At 41.7% G+C, this 21,087-nt stretch overlaps 1 protein-coding gene across 1 annotated transcript; it reads left to right on the top strand.

Annotated features, from left to right (window-relative positions):
- The first annotated feature begins 545 nt into the window (after positions 1–545).
- On the top strand, positions 546–8,306 carry SNTN (sentan, cilia apical structure protein). Its single transcript, XM_033928934.1, is given in 4 exon segments — positions 546–617; positions 1,219–1,261; positions 1,264–1,352; positions 7,989–8,306. Coding segments are annotated over 4 exon segments (363 nt in total). The 3' UTR covers positions 8,148–8,306.
- The last annotated feature ends 12,781 nt before the right edge of the window (positions 8,307–21,087 follow it).

The raw sequence follows: 21,087 nt of genomic DNA, 5'->3' as shown, positions 1-21,087 counted from the left end.
GGATTCTTTACCCTTAAAAGCGGCTGCTGAATATGTGTCAATCATGTGACAGCGACGGTTACAAAATCATGCCTCCGGCAAAGGTAGGCACCAGAAATATAAGCCAGGGTTTGCCAGGCCTACGGTGCCTACCTTTGATGTGAAGCATGCCTCCAAGGTAGGGAGAACAAGAGGACACTCTCTAAAGTTGAAAGGGGATAGATTCCGTACAAATGTAAGGAAATTCTTCACCCAGACAGTGATAGAAAACTGGAACGCTCTTCTGGAGGCTGTTATAGGGGAAAACACCCTCCAGGGTTTCAAGACAAAGTTGGACATGTTCATGCTAAACTGGTAAGACTGGACTCATTTCGAGCACTGGTCTTCATCTTGGGGCCGCCACGTGAGCGGACTGCTGGGCAGGATGGACCATTGGTCTTACCCAGCAGCGACAATTCTTATGTTCTTATGTTCATAGCATGCGCTTGATGTATTTTTTATGGCATGTAATACATGTCTTATCCAGAAAACAAATACATCAAGAGCCTGTTTTTGGCGTTATTTGCATGGGTATCAAGCATACATGTGAACAAGGGCCACTAGACAATGGAAACTTCTGCAGGTTAGAACTTCAGCCTGTAAGATTTCTCTTGAATTCTTCGGCCATGGGGGTAAAAAGCGTCACTTGAGTTCATAAACGGACAGAATACCAGCACTTTTGTGAGTATTATGTTTGCTTATGTACGCAAGTGGCAGCAGAGTCTATGCACTGGTCTATGATAGAGAATGTAAATGGCATGGCTCGCAAATGCAAGGAGGTTTTCATATTGGTGAGGTTGCCACGCATGCAAGCAACTTACAGAATACTCTACCTGTGCCCCTGTCACACTTACACAACAGCGTTTATGGCTGGTTTAACTGTGGCTGCGCCAATACTGGGATAATCTAGTATTCCATAACAGAATCTAGATATCCAGATGACATTATAGAATTTGCTGTCAACATGCAGCTTCGAGGTACCGAAATGAATAGAATTTTATAGAATTTTCCCCTTGGTCAAGAGGGCCCATCGCGATAAAACCAACCATGCAAATGATCAGAACTCATAGCACATTCCTATAAAATGCCACGAGTCTGTACTGTCAAACTCTGGATCTGCTGGTTTGTAGGAAACAGGTTCTTCCCTGGTCAGTAATAATCGCCATCTAAACTTACGGTAATCTTGTTTCTAAGCACTAGGGAAAAGGGTCAGACCTAGAGAAGGCGTTTGCCACTGCTGCCTTGGTTATAATACCTACGCTGGTGATGATGGCAAGCTTAGCAAAGCTGAAGCCTTGGACCTGTTGCAAAGTCAGTTTCAAAACTTCATTCAGGTAAGAATTTACTATATTTTTATGGAAGCAAAGAAATATCAATCATTTCTTACAATATGAAAAAATGAAATTTGCATTTTTCCTTTTTACAGATAAGCAGTTTGTTATATAGGGGGGAGGGGGGATTCCTCAATGTGTGCTATCGTTAAGACCAGTGGCTTAGTGAGGGTGGGAGGCGCTTGGGGTGGTGGCCCTACTCCCCTCCCCCTTCCCCGTACCCTTTGGGCTTCCCTGGCGCGAGCAACATCTCCAACTTGCTGTCTGTGCCCGTGTCAGCTCTCTTTTCTGATGTCATTTCCTAGTCACGGGACCTGGAAATGATGTGAGAAGGGAATGCTGAGACTGGCGTGAGGCGCAGGTTGGAGTTTCTGCTTGCAATGGTGAAGAGCTAGAGGTACGGTGGGAAGGAATTGAAGGCTTGCGTATGGTGGGGGAGGGGTTGGAAGGAGCGGGTAGGGGGCGGAGAGGAGAACAGGTGCCAGTGCCTCCACCAAGATGGCACCCGGGGACGATCCATTCCCCCTTTACATACAACCATTGGTTAAGATGGGTTATTTTACCACAAGTTGTGCTAGTTTAGCACAAGGCCTCATTAGATAAATTGGACCCTGAACTAAAGTAGCACAACTTGTGGTAAAATAATCATTTAACAGTAGCACACATTGATGAATTCCACCTATATTGCTAAATTATTGTTAAAAAATGAAACTGTAGATATTGGATTGATTAGGGAATCTAATTTTCTTTAGCCTAGTTTAAACTTAATTGTTATAACCTTAGAACATTTCTCGGTATGTATTAGATCACTTAGAGGGTCTTAAATTCTTTTGGCTTAGTTTAGGCCTTCTTTTACTAAGCCGCGGTAGACGTTTTTACCCCGGCCAGGGGTGCTTAATGCTCTGATGCTCATAGGAATTCTATGAGTGTTTGAAATAGTGTTAAAACATTTAGAGCTCTGGACTCCGGTAAAAAACCCTCTCCATCACCTCTAAAAATATGGCGGAAGATGACCTTTGAATATCGAGCTCCCCATTTCTGGAAACAAACTGCCAGTAGAACTAAGACAAACCCACCACATACCTTGACTTTAGGAAAAAAAACCAAACCTCTTCTCCCAATAACCACTCTCTTATCTTCACCCCACTCTCTCTTATCTTCTCCCAGCAACTACCCCACTCTAATAATGTAACATCCAAATTTTGATCTAATTCTTATTATAAACCGCATAGATGCCTTGCAGAGAATTGTGGTATATAAGACACTGTATTTTATTCTTATTCTTTTATATTTGATTTGCAATTTTGAAAAATACATATATTCTTTGATAGCCTTAAACAAAAACCAAACAAGCAATGAAACAAACAAACAAGCAATGAAAAAGTAAAACCAGTACAAAGCAAATACAGTCCATATTAAGAAAGCATGGGCAGCTATGTAAAAAAAAAAAAAAAAAAAAAGAAATCAAATGGAAAACAGGAAGTAACCACTTCTCCTCCAGCCACCAGCCTTAATATAATTTAAGCAAACATCATTTATCTCGCTTCTAAATAGAACTCTGCTATACAAGAACTTCTCAAGCTGCGTCAAATCATAAAAAAAAATAATTTTTTCCTTATCAAGCTTGTACAAGGGAAATGTAACAAAAAAATATTAAGAACTTGTGATTATAAAAAAAAAATAAATACATTTTCTGGCATTCCTGAGTACAACATGAAGCAACAGGAAAAATTTGCAGAAGTTGCTCACATAAAGAAAGATAGAAATCCTTTAACATAAAATAGTTTTTAAAAACCAATATCTTTTCTCTGTGAAGAGGGTGGCACAAGTTGAAATAATATCTAAAGAATATTCCAGAAAACAGTTAAATTCTCATTTCCTAGAGAGCACAGAAACATTGAGCTAACCTTCAGTTATATAATCCACCTGGATTTGATTAGAAACAATATAGTTTGGAAAACAACAAACAAACCCCAGTCGGAAGGGCCTGACTGTATAAACAGTGTCTAATGATGCCTAACTTATAGGCGCCAGTTGACACAGTCGTCAATCAACCACATGGCACCATTTATAGAATCATGCCTAATACTGCCATAGCAAACTTAGATGTTGCTAGGCATTTCCGGAGGCTGTGATAGGCCGGAGCACGTTACAAGGGCTTCAAAGAAGGTTTGGGATAGGTTCCTAGAGGATAAAGGAATTGAGGGGTACAGATAGGAGTAGAGGTAGATCCATAGGGATAGTCTGGGACCACTGCTCAGGCAATGGGCCTGATGGGCCCGCCGCGGGGAAGCGAACCGCTGGGTGAGATGGACCTCTGAGTCTGCCTCAGCGGAGGCAATTTCTTATGTTCTTATTTGACTGGTAGGTGCTATTACATTGGACTAGGTTTTTCCTGGCCTAGTTTGCCGGCACCTAACACAGACCCCTAGTGATGCTTAAGTCAACTCACGCCTAATTTTCCACCCTAACCACGCCTACATTTCAGGCAAGCATTGTTAGGTACCAGTAAGAGCCTTGACTTAGGCATCGCTTAGCACCTTATGATATTCCATGCAAAACTTTAAAGCCTGGATTCTCTATAGGGCGCCAATATTGCCAGCCACCTACCAAGTGGCCATCGATCATGTGTCAATCCCATGATGGTGCCCTATAGAGAATCGCACCTCCATGAAAGATAGGCACCAGAAATGTAGACCAGGGTTTTCCGGGCGTACATTTTCAGTGCCTTCTCATGAATCGCACCTATGTAGTCCATTTTAGGCCACCTAATGCAATTCCGGTATTAGCCATGCCCACAGTGACTTCAACAGCCTATAGGTTTTACAATCAAGGAATTGTCTGGATGAGACTGTATGGAAGGAGTAGAAATGCAGTGGGAAAAAACATGAAAGGAGTTATTGTAAGGGCAACAAATCTTTTTGTGAGGAAGCAAGTAAAAGTAAGAGGAAAAGAAAGGCCGCTTTGGTTATCAATAGTAGTAGCTGAGAAGGTAAGGAACAAGAGGTTAGTCTTCTATACCGCCATAACCAAACGATTTCTAGGTGGTTTACACAGAAGACTGGACAATCAGCGAAATACAATAGTTAAAAATTACTACAGTTACGTAGATATACTCAAAGTAGAGTTTTGCTAACAAATAGTACCCACGTTTAAGTAATAAATTTGTCAAACAGCACTGACTTAATTTCTTCACGAAATGTACCATAAGACGACATAGGCTTTCACCAATGTATTTACCCAGCCAAAATTGAGAGGATAGGTCGAGTAGTCAGGAAAGCAAAAGATACAAATAGAAGAAAAATAGCTGACACGTTAAAATGGGGAGACAAAACATTTTTTTTTAGATATATATCAGGGATAGGAAGAAGTACAAAAAGTGGCAAGTGTGAGACTCAAAGTGAAGGGGGAGCAATATGTAGAAGCTGATACAGAAAAAGGCAGCTGACCACTGACCCTTGCCTTCATTTCCAGGTCTCCCCTGACCTCAGTTCCAAGTCTATCACCCTCTCCCTCCTCCCGGGCCTCCTTATGAGTCTAGCCTTATGCCTTAAGCCTCTGACTTCTGACTAATCCCCATCATCTGACCTCCCTACCTCCAACCCTAGGCCTCCCGCTGTCCTCAGTCCCAGTTCTCTCCATCTCCCACCCCACTCCGCCCTCACACCCATCCTCTGATCGCCCTACCTTCAACCCCCGACTTCCCCCTGCCTGTTCCAGGTCTCTCCCCATCCCCCCTTTCCCATTCTCATACTGATCCCTCTTCCTCCTTCCTATGAGCCTAGCCCAGGCCTCTGACTCCTAAACAAACTCCATCCTGACCTCCCTACTTCCAACCCTAGGCATCCCGCTGGCCTCAGTCCCAGGTTTCATCATCCCACATCCAACCTTCACACTCATCACTCAAATCCACAACTTAACCACCCATCACCAGTCCCAGCCTCAACCCTGCCCTCCCCTGCTCTTCCACCCACAGGTTGATCCCTTCCCTCCCTGGCCTTCTTATGAGCCTAACCCAGGCCTCTGACTCCTGACCCTTCCCCACTTCTGACCTCCCCCTGGCCTCAATCCCAGCTCTGTCCTTCTACTCTCTCCCCACCTCTAATTTCCCTCCCCTTCAGGCCTCTTTATGAACCTAGCAAAGCTTCTGTCTCTTTCTTCCCCTAACCTTCTTACCTTCAGTCTCAAGCATCCTCCCTGACCTCGGTCTCAGGTCTCTTCTCTTCCATTCCTCCCCCACTCTCACACTAATCCCCTCCCCACCAGGCCTCCCTATGAATTTAACCCAGTTTTCTGAACCCTGACCCTTCCCTACATCTGACCACCCTACCTTCAAACCTAGGCTTTGCACTGGCCTCCATCCCAAGTCTTTCCCCATACCCTACCCTACCTACTCGCATCCACTGACTCTTCCCTCCTTCCATCACCCTTCTCTGGAAATCTGACATCTCTCCATTCTTTGAGTCATCTCTCGGCCCTCACAGTGTAATGTTTCTCCCTCCCTCCTCTCCCAGACCGCTATCATGTCCAGCAATTCTCTCTTTCCCCATGTATAACCATCTCTCTTTCCCTCCCACTCTACACACCTATGTCCAACAATTCTCTTTTTCTCTTCTCTCAGCCATAGTCAATATCTCTGTTTCCCTGCCTTCCCAACCCCCCCCCATGCATCTCTCTTTCCCTCCCTTTTCATCCTCCCAACCTCCTCTCAGCCTATACAGCATCTGTCCTTCCTTACCTTCCCAAACCCCTTCCAGTCCATGTAATATCTGTCCATTGCTTATCCCCCCCCCCCCCCTCGCTGCCCCACTCCGTGCAACATCTGTCCTTCCCTCATTCCCAACCCAAGCCCCCCCTCTCAGCTGGATCCTGTGATATGATCGCCTACCCCAGTTCCCAACTCCCCCTCCTACCACCTCCCTACCGATGTAGTTTAAAATCTTTGGGTAGCCGGTGGCACAACGAAGTGAGCCTCCCACCGTCGGCCTGCCCTGGGAAGAGGAAGTGCTGCAGAAAGAACACTTCCGGGGCAGATGCATGGTGGGATGGCTTGATTCATTTGTGCCGCCGGTTTCCCGAAGATATGAATTACAGCGGCGGGGAGGTGGTAGGTGGGGGGAGTCGGGAGAACCACATTTCCCATTACCAGTTTTTGGAGTGGTCATGGCCCCTATTGCCTCCCCTGTTCCAACGCCTATGTACAGAAGCAATAGCAATATCAAGTTTAGCACAGCTTTGATAGAAAAAGAACACAAAAAAATCACTGTTCCTGGAGCAGCTCTTCTGTTCTACTCACCTCAAATCTGACCCTAGTGCGGTATATAAACTTAAGGTTTAGATTAGATTAGATTAGTATTAGGAAGGCATTCTTTCAGATATTCATCCCAACACTATATAAGTTTTAAAAATATATAAATGAAATTATTCACCAACAGCCAGTGAACATATACGAGTATATCTTGTGAATAGTGGTGCAGCTGTGTCCTCCAGGGCATGCTAATTTAAGTCATGCATTCTGCATAAGATGAAAATCCAGCTGGCTGTGGGGTCCCCGGGACAGATTTGAGCCATCCTGTTAGACAGAGTAAATTGAATGAGAACCAGCATTTCACCGTCATGAAAAAATCCCTGTACCCCCTTCATAATTAGCTCATTATGAACCAAGGCTTGCAACGTTAATGTATTTTTTAGTGCGGTGAATGTCAGTCTGCTCTATGTCGCCCGTTCTGCAAACCCTGCAAATCCTAAGTAAGAGTTAATACGCAATGTGAATGAAATGTTGACAGATTGATGACCTGTTTTTTTTATTCATATCGGCTTCAGTACAGAGCAAAGGGCAGGGTATTAAAATGGATAGGAATATTAATGTGTGGTCCCCTGACCAGTACTACGTAGGAGCTAAAAGGCATCTTGGAACTGAAAAGATCTCCATAAGGCAGTGTCTCTCAAACTTTTTTTTTTAGCTCCGGCACACTAATAGAAATTGCAAAATCAACAAAAAATTAAAATTTGAGAGCTATTTATTTAAAGTTCTTTAAGCTATGTATGGGTAATTGTAACAATTGTGAAACTGAAGTAAATAGAATAGAATTATTAATAAATATGATGGATGTGCTTATTTTTGAGTACAACGCGGCTCGATAAATCGACAAGCAAACACGCATTTAAACATCCACCATCTGTATTCGTTCTCTTTTTTTTTTCAATTTAATTTCTGAAGAGCAAAGATAAAAAGATCCAAACGGTAACAAAGCCTTGATGGCTGTGTTGCACAAGCCCTTTAAATCGCTATGGGTTAGTGCAGGTTTGTAAAGGTGCGGAGGAGGGAGAGGAGCTGTGTGCACAAATGGGCAGTGCACACAGACTTGCATGCACAACTTTGGTTGCAGTATACAGAATCGGGCCCAAAAGCACCTTTTTTTATTATTTTTTTTTTTTACTGAAGGTTTCTTTTAGTAAACTTCAATTGACTTTTCAGTCCCCCGGCTGCTTCTTTTGGCTGTTTTTTTCTTGTTCCCTGAATTGCTTCGTTTTGTCTGTCTTTTCTTTTTGACTCAATTCTCAATTCTGTAGCTTATTTCTTTACAATACGGTCCAGAGATTCTCTGTTCTACTTTTCTTTTCTTTTTTTTTCAACAGGGACAAGAAACAAAACCCAAGTACAAAGAAATTATTTCTGACCTGGAAGAAAATAAAGCTGGCAAAATAGATTTTGAAGATTTCATGATCTTAACACTGAGTCTTACCCTTATGTCTGACCTGTTACAAGATATCAAAAAAGTGAAAAATACCAAATGAGTAACCCATAAAAGTGAGTTAAAAGTTGAAATGATTTAAGTATGGCCCTCACAGGAAAAAGGAGAATTTATGCTAAATGACATTAACACATAAGAAAGTTTTGAGAGGCAAAAAAAAAAAAAGTGTTGATATTCTTCATCAAAACCTTCAATAAGGTACGGTATTTCACTAATAAAATTGCTAAGAATAAAAATCCCACAGACTGCTTTTTAAAAATAATAGTTGTCTTGGTATAATTTTTAAAATTTATCTCCCCCCCCCCCACACTTTTTTCAAAACTGTAGCATGAGTTTTAGCACCAGTCGTGGCAGTAACAGCCCCAATGCCCACCTCTCAAATTTAATAACAAATTGGTATAAAGGAAGAAAAGTCTTCAAGAGCTGGGATGACGTCACGTATGAGTGTGACATCATCTGTACACTTCCGGGTGCTTTCCGGCCAGGGCGCTAGATTTACCCCCTCGTTTATGATACTGTGATAGCAGTTTCTAGCGCAGGGAGCCGCGATGAATGGCCCGCGCGGCTCCCAACGATTCTAGGAACTGAGTGTCGGGAGCAGTGCGGGCCATTCAGCGCAGCTCCCCCACGCCAGAAACTGCTATCACAGTTTCGTAAAAGGAGGCCTTAGCGTGCCGCCAGCCAGAAAGCTTGCGAGACATTGATTTAGATTATTTTGTAAACCTAGGGAGTGCATAGGACAGCACCCTGCACAAAAACAAAAAAAAACCCCACAGGAAATACTATCCTTGCTTTCTATTTTTATCCTAGAAATAAAACAAAAACAAAGGAAAAAAATACCTTTTTTATTGGACTAAATTAATGTAGTTTATGATTAGCTTTCCTTTGTTTTTAAGTTATTCTACATATTACCTTGAGGAGGTGGACTAACAGGGCCACTACATTACACTTCCCCCTCTGCATTCGCGTGATAGGGGAACAGCAATGGGCAGTGAATACAGAAAAAAAATGCAAATAACTTTTCTTATGTTATTCATAGTTTTTCTGTAAAAAAATAAACCCCTTTAAAAAAAAGACACGAAACCACAAATAACCTGACCTGCAAGTATACCGATTTTTTCCATACAATGCTGGGAGCATCGATTTTCTCTGTGAAACATTGTGGAGCAGCAGCGATTTCCTGTGATGTAAATTTGGGAGCGGAGACTGGAACAAAAAAAACCCACGAATAACCAAAACCGCGGTTAACAAAACCGCAAATGCGGAGGAGAAAGTGTACTTCTATCCTTTTATTCTATTTCCCTTTGCTTTTCTACACTTCAGTGCCCCTTCTTCCCAACAACGGCATAAATACGCATGAGTTGAGTCTCTTTCATTTGAAAATAAACTGCAATGAGAGGGCATAGGATGAAGTTAAGTGGTGATAGGCTCCGGAGTAATATGAGACAATACTTTTTTACAGAAAAGGTGGTAGATTCATGGAACAGTTTCCTGGAAGAGGTAGTGGAGACAGAGACTGTATCTGAATTCAAAAGATCATGGGATAGGCACGTGGGATCTCTTGGAGAGAGAAAGAGATAATGGTTACTGTGGATGGGAAGACTAGATGGGCCATTTGGCCTTTATCTGTCATCATGTTTCTATGATAAATAAATAGGGCACATTAACATTTTTAGAAATGACATTTTATATTATGAATTCACAAAGAGTATTATGAGATGTCACTCTGGACGCAAGTGCATCCATCAACAGAATGACACATTTTGATTCATTAGGGGCTGTGTATAGAGGATATTGTAGGGCACGTATGTAGAGAATTAGAAATGCTACTAGAGGCATACTCTGTCTGCTGCTGGACATGTTTTTGCCTCCCTAATTGATGGCCATCTTTTAAATCCCAAAGGGAATAAATAGGGGAACAATACAGCCAGTTATAACAAAGATACCATTTTGAGAAGAAATCAAAGTCATCCACTTTGGAACAGAAGAGGATCTGCAGAGGTCATGTACATTATAATTTCACCCATATTGCTGCTGTACTTGGTAAGATGTCTCAGTTTGTGAAAGTATTCAACTCATGACTTTTCTATACAGCCAGCCATTAAGTATGCTGGCGGCATTGAAGATGGAGACACCAGCCCGTAGGAAAAAAAAAAAAAAAAAGACCACAGAACTATTTTCCAGAGGTCACCGCACAATTATTAGATGCTAATCAGTTCAATCATCGCTGAACTGATCTATAATGGAATTTATTGACTTTGACATCAAGGCCATTGTATTCCTGTATCATTCCACTGCGTCACCAAATTCAGTATTCTACCTTTCTGTTACAATACTATTTAAATCTTTGAATTACAGGATTGCCTTTTGTGAAGCTGTTGTCTAAAACTAATTCAAGTGGTTCAGGGGGATTCTTTGTGTCCTCTTTCTTGAATATCTTCGGACTGTCTTCCTTGGTTCTACCTTACCAGAATCTTTTACCAAGTTTAATTTCTAAGAAATGTGATGTGGAAGGTTTATTGTAGAGATTTTTTCATTGCTTTTTTCAACACTAAAACTTTTTTCTTAGGCTATAGTTTGCCCTGTATTTACAGCTTGCCTAGTACCGTATTTCCCCATGTTTAAGCCACGAGTTATACATGGGTTTTACAAACATGTGCAGTGGGTGCAGCTTCCTTATATGGGGCAAACTATCTAAAGACATCATAGATAAGCTGCCCCATTAGATGAGCCACGGCACTACTGGAGTCCCCCGTACCTTTTAAAATAGCTCCCTCAGTGGACGGCTGCCAGCTGCCTCCTCCAATGTTGCAGCCAGCGGTGCAGGGCAAGAGCGATCTTTTCGGCATGCAGCCTGCCCCGCGCTGCTTCCTCAGTGCCTGCCATCAGTTCTCATGAGTCCCACGAGTCTCACAAATCCGGCAAGAACTGACAGCAGGAATTATTAATTAGATGTAGGAATGCAAGAATTAATCTATACATAAAGAACAAGGTTTCAATTTCTTGACAGATTTTCCGTTTTTCCTGTGTTCATAAATACTTGATTTACTGTCTCTGATTAACTAAAGAGGACCCTGACTGTAATGAGGCCATCTACAGCATTCAAGAACTGTCTTATTGCCCCACCTAGACTACTGCAACTCCCTATAATACGGTGCCACACAGAAAGAACTAAAACAGCTGCAAGTGCTCCAAAATTCAGCAGCAAGGCTGATCTTCCAATCACACCACTTTGAGAGGGCTAGCCTGTTGCTACTCAAACTACACTGGCTATCTGTGAAAAAAAAAAGAATTCACTATAAGTTAGCCTATATGATTCATGACTTTAAAAAAGTACCATTTCTATCCTGTCAAAGAGTATGGCGGAAGAGGATGTTCAACTCCACCTATGGAACAGTCTACCTGCCTTTCTGCGACGACTTCCTACATATCTCTTCCCCCAGTAGACGCTACTTGTTCTCAGCCCTCTTCATCTCGCAGACTGCCATCCCTTAAACTAATCTGGCACTATTAATCTCACTTCTCAACAATATTTTGCCACAAATGTAACCCATCTTGCTGTAAGCCGCAATGATCCCCTGTTGAAGATTGCGGGATATAAGAAGTTGTCTTGATATTAAACTCAAAGGCCATTAGACACTCATCCACATTACAAGTTAATCTAATCTACGTTTTGTGAGTCGCTCTAGCCCTAAATAGGTTCATGGCAACGTACAATTCAAGTGATAGGCAAAAGAAGAAGAATTAAGGAGTAAGGAGACAGTATGTAGGAGGAGGAGAAGGAGAGTCTTTTACAGGGAAGACCAGAGTGGACATTAGACGTACAGTTTGCATTGGATGAGTCAAAGCAGCTATTGATGTTTTTTGTTTTCCTTTATTAAAAAATCTAAGGGCTCCTTTCACTATGGTGCGCTAGCATTTTTAGCGCACGCAGGAAATTACCGCATGCTACGCTTCTAGAACTAATGCCAGCTCAATGCTGGCGTTAAGGTCTAGCGTGTGTGGCAATGTAGCTTGCCCTAACGCAGTTTAGAAAAAGGAGCCCTAAAAGTATGTTTGATTATCGATTTCGGCCTTGAGCTTCTATAACGAGATTTATTCCCATGTGAATTGTTTATGAAAATTTAATGAATAAACTCATTTACAGGACATGAGAAATAGAATCTGTTGGCCTGACCTCTTAAAGGTCAACGCATTAGGAAATATGATTTAAAAATAGGTTTAATTCTAACAATTAAAGATGTCTTTGGCATTTAAACAGCTAATGGTAACACGGCAGCAACCAAAACAAATACGTTCTCCTATTGTAATCACAGAATCTCTAGCAACTTGGATGACAACAAGTCAGAGATCAAGTCGCCTCCTGCCACCTTCCACTAGTTGGATCAATACAGAATAAATGTTATTTTATATATTCTCTTTCTCCATCTATAGAATATGAGGGGCATAATCAAAACTTTAAAACGTCCAGAAACCTGCCTAAGTAGGCATTTGGATGTCCTAATACCAGCACAATTACCATTTTGAGCCAATCAGGGTTTTAAGCCCTTTACACTACATCCCAAGATGCATTGGGAAGGGAAAGACTCGTCATTTGCAGCACACAACCCTATAGGCAGGAGGGAGTGGGCTTCTCTCCTGCCGATCTGTTATCAGCAGGTACCAGGGGGGGTGGTCCAACAATGTTGGGGGATATCAAGGAGGGTCCAGGTATGTCAGGGAGGTCAAGCAATGTGGGGGGAGGGGTGTAGGGCTCCGTGGCTCTGCCGATCCTGGCAGGGGAAATCCCCGAAACCGGTTCAGCTGGTAGGTCATTTTCAAAAATAAAAAAGCTAGACATCTGGCAGTTTTGAAAATGGACATTTTTTTTTCTGCTGGGTTTGTGGACATCTTGCCCAAAACGTCCAACCTCAGACTTAGATGTCCTTTTGAAAATGCCGTTCCACGTAATTATTAAACCCTGAATATAGGGGGCTTATGATACAACAGAGGTTTTCTGTAAAGGTCGTTAATACTATTATCATGGTTGTACTGATGAATACATCATGTAAGAGGTCACTGCTCTGGTCTGAGACCTTAGGTGATGGATAGATTACACTCCTCCCTCCGTATTCGCGGGGGTTAGAGGCAGAGCTTGCCCACGAATGTGGAAAATTCGCGAATAACTTTTGGGCCGACTCTGACCCAACCCCGCCTCCCTCCTGCGTCCCAGACCTTACCTGGTGGTCTAGCACTGACCCGGGGCCGGAGCAAAATTCCTACATTCCTGTCCCATGCAGAGCAATCATCAAAAATGGCTGCCGTGAGTTTCTGTTGTACTCTCGTGAGACCATGGCAACTCACAGCAGCCATTTTTTATGATGGCTCTGCACGGGGCAGGAGCATAGGAAGATTGATCCTGCCCCGCGTCACCACTAGACCACCAGGTAAGGTCGATTTGTTATCGGGGGTCCCGGCACAAAAAAATGCAAATAGTCAAAACCGCGGGTGCTGAAATCGTGACTAAGGAGGGAGGAGTGTATTTTGTAATACTGTATATCTATAAGAACTACAGCTCAGTAGACAACTGAGGGTAGCAGAAATGCCAAGATGTACCAGTAATACAACACTGCACAAATTTCATATAAAAAAAAAATAAAATAAACTAAGGTCACTGTGCTCTGGTCGCCAAAATTTAGCAGGTGCACAAAGTGGCATTTCAGTTCTTATTGTTTATATTTTAATAATTTAAAACACGCTGGTCAATATTCAAAAAGCCATGATGTTTTTGTCCTCTGTGTCTGTCATAATTAGATTGTAAGCTCTTCTGAGCAGAAACCGTCTCATGTGTGTTTAGTGCACAGCGCTGCATACGCCTGCAGAGGATGCTGGCTGCATAAAGCTTTTTTTTAATATATTAGGCATTGCAAAGTAGAGGTATTTTGGACAGAGAGTTTAATTTCTTAATCAAATTGAAGATCAAAGAACAAATATCTGCAAACTTAATTGATGGTAAGAAAATAATTGCTAGTAAATTTTGTTGTTTGCTCGTAAGACACATGAAGAAGAAGAAAACCAGTAATCTGTATTTTGTGTTCTTGTAATAAGATCTTGTATGGTATTCTAGCTGATTCTGGCAGCCAATGTTCAGATTTAAGAAGTGGTGTGACATGTTCCCGGCGTTTTGCTTCAAAGATCATCTTGACAGCTGTGTTCTGAATAAGCTGGAGTCTCTTAATATCAGCCAAGCAAAAGCCTTGAAACAAGGCATTACAGTCATTCAAAATGTCCCAAGACTGAGGAATAAAACAGTTATGCAAAGAGCATTTTTGACTGAAACATGAGTTAATATCACATTTTCTTTAACTCACCTTGAGGGAGAATTAATCAGTATAGTAAAAAAGATTTTAAAGCACCGAGTCGGATATCATAAGAAACTTTTCCCATTTTTAGGGTACTAATCAGACAGCTGTGAATGAATGTTGTACCCCGGGGCAACAAATTCATTTTCAAAGAAAATTCCATACAGGGTTTCCCTTTGAAGATGCAGCAGGGAAAGATGGAGGGGACCAAGGAAGATGCTGGTTATTGGCAGAAGGTGGGAAAACACAAGAGCACTGGGAGAAAGGAATACTGGGTAGGGTTGAGGAGAGAGGGTGACATGCTGGAAAAGAGTGAGAAGAGCAATTTGGACGCTGGGCAGAGGGGGGCAGAGAGAAAAAGGATATACTAGAGTTTTTAAATCGCCATTGAAGAGGTAAAGTTATGCACAGGAAAAAAATGTTTGGAACTTTTGGAAATCTTGATTTTTAGGTGTTATGTTAGTATACAAAGCAAAAAGCTTTTAACATAGGCTAACATATATTAAATCGATTTTGCATGAACTACATTTTCTAATGTGTCCTAACAAATGCACAATCCTATTGTGGCGAGGAGGCATCATTTACCCCTTCTTTTACTAAGGTGCGCTAACCGATTAGCGCACGCTAACGCGTCCGTAGACTAACATGCACACGTTAGCGTTTAGCCCGCGCTAATCGGTTAGCGCACCTTAGTAAAAGAGGGCCTTAATTTTTCACACAGGATTTCATGGCTTTTTCTGCATTTTAGGTTATCTGGGAGGGAGGGGTCAGTTTTCAACTGGAAGATGCAAAGAAAGGAATTTTTTTCTATTCTTTGATACCTTGGGGTGGGGGTGGGGGATGTGAGAGAGGAGATTACTTCATTGTCACTTGGTGGTTGGGGAGGGTGGTTCTTGGGTTATATGTTCCTTAAGCCCTTTTGCTAAAGTGCAATCTTTTTGCACTTAAGACTGACTTCCGTATAAGGCACTGAAAAATTAGCATTAATGGAGAAACTTAATTAGTAAATTGGCTTCAGTAATGAGCTTTAACAAGCTCATAACTGAAAAAAAAAAATCAAATTTAATTGGGAGATTAGAAACTATCTTAGGTGCCGATAGACACTTATGTTTTGTAGAATCGCATGGTGTCTAACACCAAAGTAGGCGACATGATTTTATTAACACCACAGGAGTTAAGTCCATGTCGCATGAGATTAACAGCGATACAAGAGATTAGAACAGAAACTATATCTTTTAGGCCAGAATTTTATCTTTTATGATTATTAGAAAAAGAAGGATAATTAGTAATCTGAAATAAATATGTATTCAATACTTTATGAAAAGTGAGTAGAGATAGAACTCTAATTATTCGAGGAAGGTCTTTCCAAACTTTTATGAATAAAAAAAGAAAATGATCAACAAAAATTGGCCATAATTTTTATTCCGTTAACCGTGGGAAAGCCAAGTTTATATTTCTGAGAGCTCCTAGAATTAGAGATTTCTTGTGAATTAAATGAGACAGGAACCAAAAGGAGAAAAAAATACCATATAGGATTTTGAAAATGACAGTTGCACATTTAAATTGGATCCTCCAGTAAACAAGAAGCCAAACAAAACAAAATTACAGGGAACAGAACATTTGCATACTCGGGCTGTGAGTAGTTAACAGCAGAATTAAAACACATCTGAGTTGTTGATTTGTAGAATAAGTATTTGCTGCCATGGTGATTAAAGTGTCTGCCCCGTGCTTTACAATGTGGCCAATAGTTATGCTTATGCAAGTCATTGCTTTGGGTGTCTTATTTCTGATTAAAATGGTCATCGAATCTGTACCATGAAGATCAGCCATAATAACAAGATGTTGTTACATTCCCTGACTTTCGCAGGGCTATGTGTGTGTTCAGTATCCATGAGAGATCTGGCAGGCGGCAAGCCGTGTTGCTATGCCAGTAGGAAGCTCTTTTGTTCCCATGGGGTTGATCGCGTTGATTTGGAATTCAGCCTGGTTGCTCTTGCCAAGTTGTGTCATAGGAGCACTCAACAATGTAAGTGAAGGGAGCATGCTGTAAAGTTGCATAACAAAAAGTCTTTAATTAAATATTGTGGCACAGATCTTGGAAAAGCAAAACAACCTAATTGACTTTGAGGGTTAAGGTACTCGGTGGGAAGCACAACGGTCTGTAATGCGAGTGTGGTGCCGTGGTGAAAGCTACAGCCTCAGCACCCTGAGGTTGTGGGTTCAAACCCACACTGCTCCTTGTGACCCCGGGCAAGTCACTTGATCCCTCCATTGCCCCAGGTATGTTATATAGATTGTGAGCTCACTGGGACAGACAGGGAAAAATGCCATTCTGAGCTCCCCTGGGAGAACAGTAGAGAAAATTGAATAAATAGTGTAAAATGTTTCAGCCTCTGATATCCAGAGCTGGTATTGTGACATCATAATACCTCATTCCACCAATGCCTAAGAGCCAACCTCATTAGTGATGTCACAATGGCTTGATTGTCCTATACTTGGCTCACTTTTACTACATTTTGATTTCAAGAGTGGCACAGTAGTTAAAGCTACAGCCTCAGCACTGTAAAAGAAATGCCTGCCGCCACCTGGCCACGCACATCCCCTTCAGCTGGAAACCTCCGTTACCCCAGGTACAAAATAAGCACATGTATATATGTAAACCGCTTTGAATGTGTAACCAAAAAGGCATTATACAAGTCACATTCCCTTTCCCTTTTTACTTGTCTATATGCACTTCCTTTGTTCTCTCATAATCCATATCTGAAGACCTAATGAGAGTTCATTTCTTTTCCGCTACCATCTACATGTACTAATCTCTCCAAATCTCTGAGCAGCTTAGAAAATTTGCATCAAGGGCATGCATCTCACCGTAGTTTTATTAAAAACTTTTATTCTAAATCTCATTTCTAATTCCACCTAATGATAAGGCTGCCAACTCTCAGTCACAAAATGAATTCTGAACTCCCATTACTTTTTGCATTTAAACAAGAGAGTGTTGCATAAGAATTGTTCAAAGCACATCCCTGGTGTGCAAGACAAACTGTGGAACAAAATACAGTAAAACCTTGGCTTGCGAGTAACTTGTGCGAGTGTTTTGCAAGACGAGCAAAATGTTTTATTAAATTTTAAACTTGATAAACGAGCAATGTCTTGTAATATGAGCACGTATACACACGACACGTCATCACAACTGAGCTGAGATGCTGCGAGGACTTGCGAGTGCACACTGTATATGGACGTCACAACTGAACCGATGGTTCTCTCTCTCTGACGCGGGAGTGTAGTGACTGTTCTAAACGTACTACAGTAGTACAGAAATTTCTTTAAACGTTTTTGAGTTGTGGAAAGAATCATCTGAGTTTCCATTATTTCTTTTGGGGAAATTTGCTTTGATATATATGAGTGCTTTGGATTAAAAGTATGTTTCCAGAACGAATTATGCTCACAAACCAAAGTTTTACTGTACATTACAGTTCAACATGAGAAGGCAAGAACAGATACTCAGAACTTCCCACATTAATGCAGATGGGCAGACTAGATGGTCCATTTGGCCTTTATCTGCCGTCATGTTTCTATAATGTTAGATCTTGAGTCTCCTAATCTAATCTAATCTAATCCTTAGGTTTGTATACCGCATCATCTCCACGTTCGTAGAGCTCGACGCGGTTTACAGTAGAAGAAATAGGAAGGAACTACAACAGAGGGTTCGAGGTAGAACTGTGAAGAAAATTTAGAGGACTTGGGATGCCAAGATATAAGAGTTTCTTTGATTCCTAAGTTGGAGGGAGACTTACATTTTTTGAGAAAAGCCAGGTTTTACTCACTATAGTTGGGTTTTCAGGATATCCCCAATGAATATGTGTTGTAGCAGATAAAGAACCATATAGCCTTAGCCTGTTCAGAAAGGTGGGCATGTTGGTAAGTACTGCTCTTTCCAGGTTATCTTCCATTCCTTCTGTTAGAATTATGCTCTAAATTTCTGGTCTCAAAGAAGTGTGTGCAAATTAATTGGTCATTGGGTGACTATGAACCGTTGCAATTGGAGTTTAATAACTTGCTAGCTTCCAGGGCTAAAGCCATAAGTCGATGGGTCTGTTGCAGAAATGCGGCGATTCATATTCTGCAAAGCCAGCACCAGCTGCGATGGTCAGAGCATCCACAGCAAAGAAACAAAGTCAGAAAGGAAATTAACTCATTGTAGAAAAAAAAGCATAATGGGATCTGAAGTGCCACCAGTATCTGAGCACAGCCGGCCAAGGCGAGAAATATCAATTGGCGAGAACAGATGGGAATAGTCAGAGTCTTATCTCTAAAGTATAGAGGCTCTCAGATGAGATTCCTGCTGCCCATGAACTGTAAAGGAGACAAACTCACTCAACCGGCTGAAGAGGAGCTTCATGGAGGCACAGAGAGAGCATCGGTTGGCGCATGTAAGGTGGAGCCCAGTGGATGGTGTTTTCTCTGTACATAGTAGAAAAGGAAAGACTTGTCTCAGAGTGACTTTGCCCTCTCATTCTAAAAATGGCGCCCAAAGACAGATGTGCAATTTGGCAAGCAGTTACAGAACCGGACCACTTGCGTCTATAAGCTAATTAGTTTAATTGGCACTTATTGTCTTACCTATACTTTATACCATATTTATCACACTATGGGGTCCTTTTATTAGGTGCGCTCACCAATTTAGTGCATGCTAAAGATTGCTACCTTGTTCAAACAACCATTAAGATCTTGGGTGTAATACCAGATCAGGGTTTGACTATGAAGAACCAGGTGGATTCTTTGGTTAGAAAGGATTTTCCCCACCCTCTGGAAGCTGCGATCCATTAGGGCATATTTTGATGTATCGTCATTTAGAATTTTACAATCTCTCAGGCAATATTACAGTAATCAAGCTAACTAATCCTATCTAGGAATATCTCAGAGAAATATGCAGTGACTATGGCTGGTTCAAAATGCAGCGATCAGGTTAATTTTGGGGCTAAAGAAATACGACCATGTAATACCATCTTATCGGAAGCTACATTGGTTGCCGATGGAAGCCCGTGTAACTTGAAACTTGATAAACTTGCAGTTTAAATTTGGTTGCTTTTGTTTTAAGGTTCTGTTTTAAGGGTCTTACTTCCAAATATCTAGTTGACCTTTTTTTCCTTTGCGACTAATAAACACAGGAGAAGTTCACGCTTGAATTTCGTTTTTTCCGCCTGTCAAAGGTTGTAAAGTTTAAAAAATACCATCAACACCTTTTGTCATATCAGGCAGCATTATGGGGCAAGGATTTGATTATGTCCTCCAATTCCTGTGTGGAATTTAAGAGACATCTAAAAACGTAATTGTTCTCTAAATATTTGGGTAATTAGTTTGCATAATTTCAGCAATTTGTTTAGTTTCTTTGTAATCATCTGGTCATTTCATTTTTATTCTATTCAATTAAATATCATATTTTGTAATCTTTTGTTAACCGCATAGAACTTTACGGTCCTGTGGTATGTAAGTTGATATGTTATGTTAAATGTAAAGGCACCCATAGAATATAGTGGATGCCGCCTTAGCATTTAGCACACACTAAATCGGTTAGCGCGCCTTAATAAAAGGACCCCTATGTTTGCCATACTATTGTATGTCCACCATGCTACGATCTCTTATGCCATTCTTGCTACAGAATGTTTGCCGTTCTATGTCTTCCATGCTTTGTTTCGTCATGCACGATTGTCTTACCATTTTTGACAAGTTGTGTCATACTATATTAGCCATGCTTTGTAATACTACGTTTACCGTGCTAGGTTGTGTCGAACTATGCTTGCCATGCTCTCACCATCCATTTTTGCCATCTTATCTTTCTACCATGCTTTAACTATGTTTTGCCGTTTTGTCACTGTTAACCATGCTATCTTTTGCCATACTGTGTCTGACAGTGTGGCGCAGTGGTTAGAGCTGTAACCTTTGCACCCTGAGGTTGTGGGTTCAAACCCATGCTGCTCCTTGTGACCCTGGGTGGATCACCTGATCCCTCCCATTGCCCCAAGTGCATTAGATAGATTGATTGTAAGCCAACTGGGAGAGAGAAGGAAAAATACTTGAATACCTGAATTCCCCTGGGGGAATGGTATAGAAAACTGAATAAATATTAATAATTGGTCTTAACAAGTATTAACTAAGTAGGAGCTACAGGGATAATTGATCTGCGCTCCTATTCTAGAAACAGCACGCCTAATTTCTATTGCATACTTCACCCTAAGGGGGTGCAGCCAAGGACAGGTACGTTAGGTGCCATTGACTCATTTAGGTCCTGGCAACTTGATGAATATCATCGTTATCATGGCAGTAGATTGCTGGGCCTTTCTTCTGCGCAGTGTAAATTCAATGTTTTCACCGTTGTAGCATCAAACGCAATCCCCTGCCTCCACCACAGCCCATCTGCTGCTGCCCATCATTAGTCTGACATCTCCGATGAAACCTGTCTGCTGCCATCGCCTACCCGCCCCCTACTGTCCCAGCTGAATCCAACTCCCCCCACCCCCCGACTCCTCGGCTGCCTCGCGGTGGGCGGGACAGGAGGAATCCCTTCTGCCTCCTGTGCCTGCTGGAATTGGACATCCGTACCTCCCTCCTACCTTCCCCGCATACCTTTCAGGTAGCCAGCCA

Source organism: Geotrypetes seraphini, unplaced genomic scaffold (assembly GCF_902459505.1).
Source record: "Geotrypetes seraphini unplaced genomic scaffold, aGeoSer1.1, whole genome shotgun sequence".
NCBI classification, from domain to species: Eukaryota; Metazoa; Chordata; class Amphibia; order Gymnophiona; family Dermophiidae; genus Geotrypetes; species Geotrypetes seraphini.
The sequence above is the reverse complement of the archived record's forward strand: the minus strand, read 5'-3'. Positions and strand labels throughout refer to the sequence as shown.